We start from the raw sequence: 2,793 nt of genomic DNA, 5'->3' as shown, positions 1-2,793 counted from the left end.
CTAACCTTTTACGAGACCCCACGAGTGGGCTTCTGCTACTTTTTTCCCCCCCAAGGTCCCCATCTGCTTTTCTCTCTTCTATCAAACCCCTCTTAACCTACTCTCTCTCTCTCTCTCTCTCTCTTGCAGCTCAGGGAAGGACAACAGTCAATCACGAAGCAAGAGAGAACCCCACAAACTCTTAGTCCTACTAAACTCCAAACCTGCAAAATTTAACACACTCTCTCTCTCTCTCTTATCTTCTTTCTCTCTGTCTCTCTCTAAACACAATAGGATGATGAGTTAGAGAGGAGAGCAAAGAGATAGATGGGGTTGATGAATCACCTTTGAACCCAGGAAAGAAGACCCACCCCCCCCCACCCCCACCCCCACCAAATGGAACTAACAGATTTGCAAACCAACAAGCAAACCAACAACAACAACACCACCACTCACCACCACCACCACCACCATCAACAACAACAACAACATCATCATCATCATCACCAACAACAACAGCAGAACCAGAACCAGTCGTCCTCGTCTTCCCACCAGCTTGTGGTCCCTTTTGATGGCAGATCAGGAGGACCCTTCATGGGCTCCATCTCCATCCAGGCTGGCCTCTCCACCCATGGCGGGGCAGGTGCAGGTGTACCTTCTTCCTCATCTCCCTCTTCTCTGTCGTCATCCACATCTTCTTCCTCCTCCGCCGCCTCTACATCCGCTGCCCCGCCTCACCTCGTTGACGCCTCACTCGCCATCGCCACCAGATCCGACCGATCCACTCCCCTCCTCGACTCCATCAAAAAGAACCCACATCAACAGCAACAGCAATTGGCTATCGTACCCGCTACAACTGCAGTAACAACCACAGCCGCCGCCACAACAACAACCGCGGTCAAGCGATCCACGAAGGACCGCCACACGAAGGTCGACGGCCGGGGCCGACGAATCCGAATGCCGGCGACCTGCGCCGCCAGGGTCTTTCAATTGACCAGAGAATTGGGTCACAAGTCCGACGGCGAGACCATCGAGTGGCTGCTACAACAGGCCGAACCGGCAATTATTGCCGCCACGGGGACCGGCACCATCCCGGCCAATTTCTCCACTCTCAACGTCTCGCTTCGCAGCAGCGGCTCCACGCTCTCGGCTCCGCCTTCAAAATCCGCTCCTCATTCCTTCCCTGGCGCTCTGGCTCTCGCCCACGCTTACCACGAAGAAGGATTCGCTCACCCGGCTTTCTTAGGCTACCATCAACAGCAGCAGCAGCAGCAGCAACAACACCTTATGACAGCAGATCAAATAGCAGAAGCGCTTCCAAGTGGCGGTGGCGGAGAGAGCGGTGGGGGTGGAGATTCCACAGAGAATTACATGAGAAAACGCTACAGAGAAGATCTATTCAAGGAAGAACAACCACAGAACGAGGGAGGTGGTGGTGGCGGTGGCGGTGGAGAAGGCTCGCCTTCAGGGAACAAGGCTTTCAAGAGCAGCGGCTTACAATTACCGAAATCGCAAATACAAGAGGGAGGATCTTCTGGGCAGTTTAGGCCCTCCAATATCCTACCCGCCACTGCCATGTGGGCAGTAGCGCCGGCGCCCAGTAGCGGCACAGGCAGCACATTCTGGATGCTGCCAGTAAGCGCCGGCGCCGGAGGTCCGTCGGTCACCACATCAGCCGCCGGCCCATCAGAATCCCACATGTGGACTTTCCCGACAGCGCCAACCGCGAGCGGGAACACATTGCAAGCGCCGCTGCATTTCATGCCGAGGTTCAATCTCAATCCGGGCGGTCTAGAATTCCAAGGGAGCAGAGCAAATCCTCTGCAATTGGGTTCCATGTTAATGCAGCAGCAGCCGTCTCAGCATCTCGGGCTGGGGGTTTCGGAATCCAATCTGGGAATGTTGGCTGCTCTGAATGCTTATTCTAGAGGGGGTCTGAATATGAATTCCGATCACCAGCAGCAAAATCATCCGTTGGATCAGCACCATCAACACCAGCCTCAAGCAACGGATAGTGGAGATGAAGGCCCAGATAGTTCTCAGTGAAAAAATCAGAAGAATATACGAGTTGGTTAGTCGCTCTTATACCATATATTATATGTATATAACAAAAAAAAAAAAAAAAGCAGCTTGATTAATTTCTTCCATTATTATTTTTCTTTCAAATTTCGTTGTATGGGAGCAGGAGCTAGAGATTGTTGGCTTTGTTTTGCAGATTTGGAAGTTCTTGGAAAATTCATTGAGACATCATCGTCTGAGAAGAGAGGGTCCTAAGTTCTCTCATTTAGTGTTCTTTTGAGGTTTTTTTTTTTTTTTTTTTTTTTTTTTCACATGTTTTTTGGGGATTTGTCTAGATTGTCGATGTGGGACTACTTTTGAGATGTATTTGTTAGTTTGGTCCAAAGGGACTGAAAGGAATAGGCAGAGAGAGAGAGAGAGAGAGACAGAGAGATTTGTATAGGAGGATATTTGTTGGTGTTTAGTATTGTTAATTATTTGCTTTGTTTGTATGAGAAAAATGGAAAACAACCAAAAGGAATTAAGAGTAAAATTTGGAATTTTTTTTTTTTTTTTTCTCTCTCTCTCTCTATAAAGCATCTCTTTTTATCTGTCATAACTTTCAAGAAACAGTGAGGAAAATGAGGAGAGAAAAAAAAAGGGTCTTTGAATTCTGCTTTTTTAGTATTTATGAGAAGGATTGGAGAAGTTGCCTGATAAATAAGCTTCAATGCCTGTGATTTCTTATAGAAATGGTAAAAAAAGAGCAGATGGGACAAAGAATGGAATGCAGGCTGCAGCAGCCAACCAAAATCC

The 2,793-nt window shown here is 48.6% G+C and overlaps 1 protein-coding gene across 1 annotated transcript; it reads left to right on the top strand.

Moving 5' to 3' along the window:
* The first annotated feature begins 367 nt into the window (after positions 1 to 367).
* Positions 368 to 2,552, top strand: LOC132168412 (transcription factor TCP8). The gene is made up of 2 exons (XM_059579397.2): positions 368 to 2,050; positions 2,195 to 2,552. The coding sequence occupies exon 1, from the start codon at positions 376 to 378 to the stop codon at positions 2,023 to 2,025; it is 1,650 nt and encodes a 549-aa protein (XP_059435380.2). The 5' UTR covers positions 368 to 375; the 3' UTR covers positions 2,026 to 2,050; positions 2,195 to 2,552.
* Positions 2,553 to 2,793: the final 241 nt, after the last annotated feature.

The sequence above is a fragment of the Corylus avellana genome, chromosome 2 (assembly GCF_965113065.1).
Source record: "Corylus avellana chromosome 2, dhCorAvel1.hap1.2, whole genome shotgun sequence".
NCBI classification, from domain to species: domain Eukaryota; kingdom Viridiplantae; phylum Streptophyta; class Magnoliopsida; order Fagales; family Betulaceae; genus Corylus; species Corylus avellana.
This window is presented reverse-complemented; position numbering and strand designations above follow the sequence as displayed.

What these genes read in the sequence shown, in the direction of transcription:
- LOC132168412 (XM_059579397.2), top strand. Translation starts at nt 376, where the DNA reads ATGGAACTAACAGATTTGCAAACCAACAAGCAAACCAACAACAACAAC.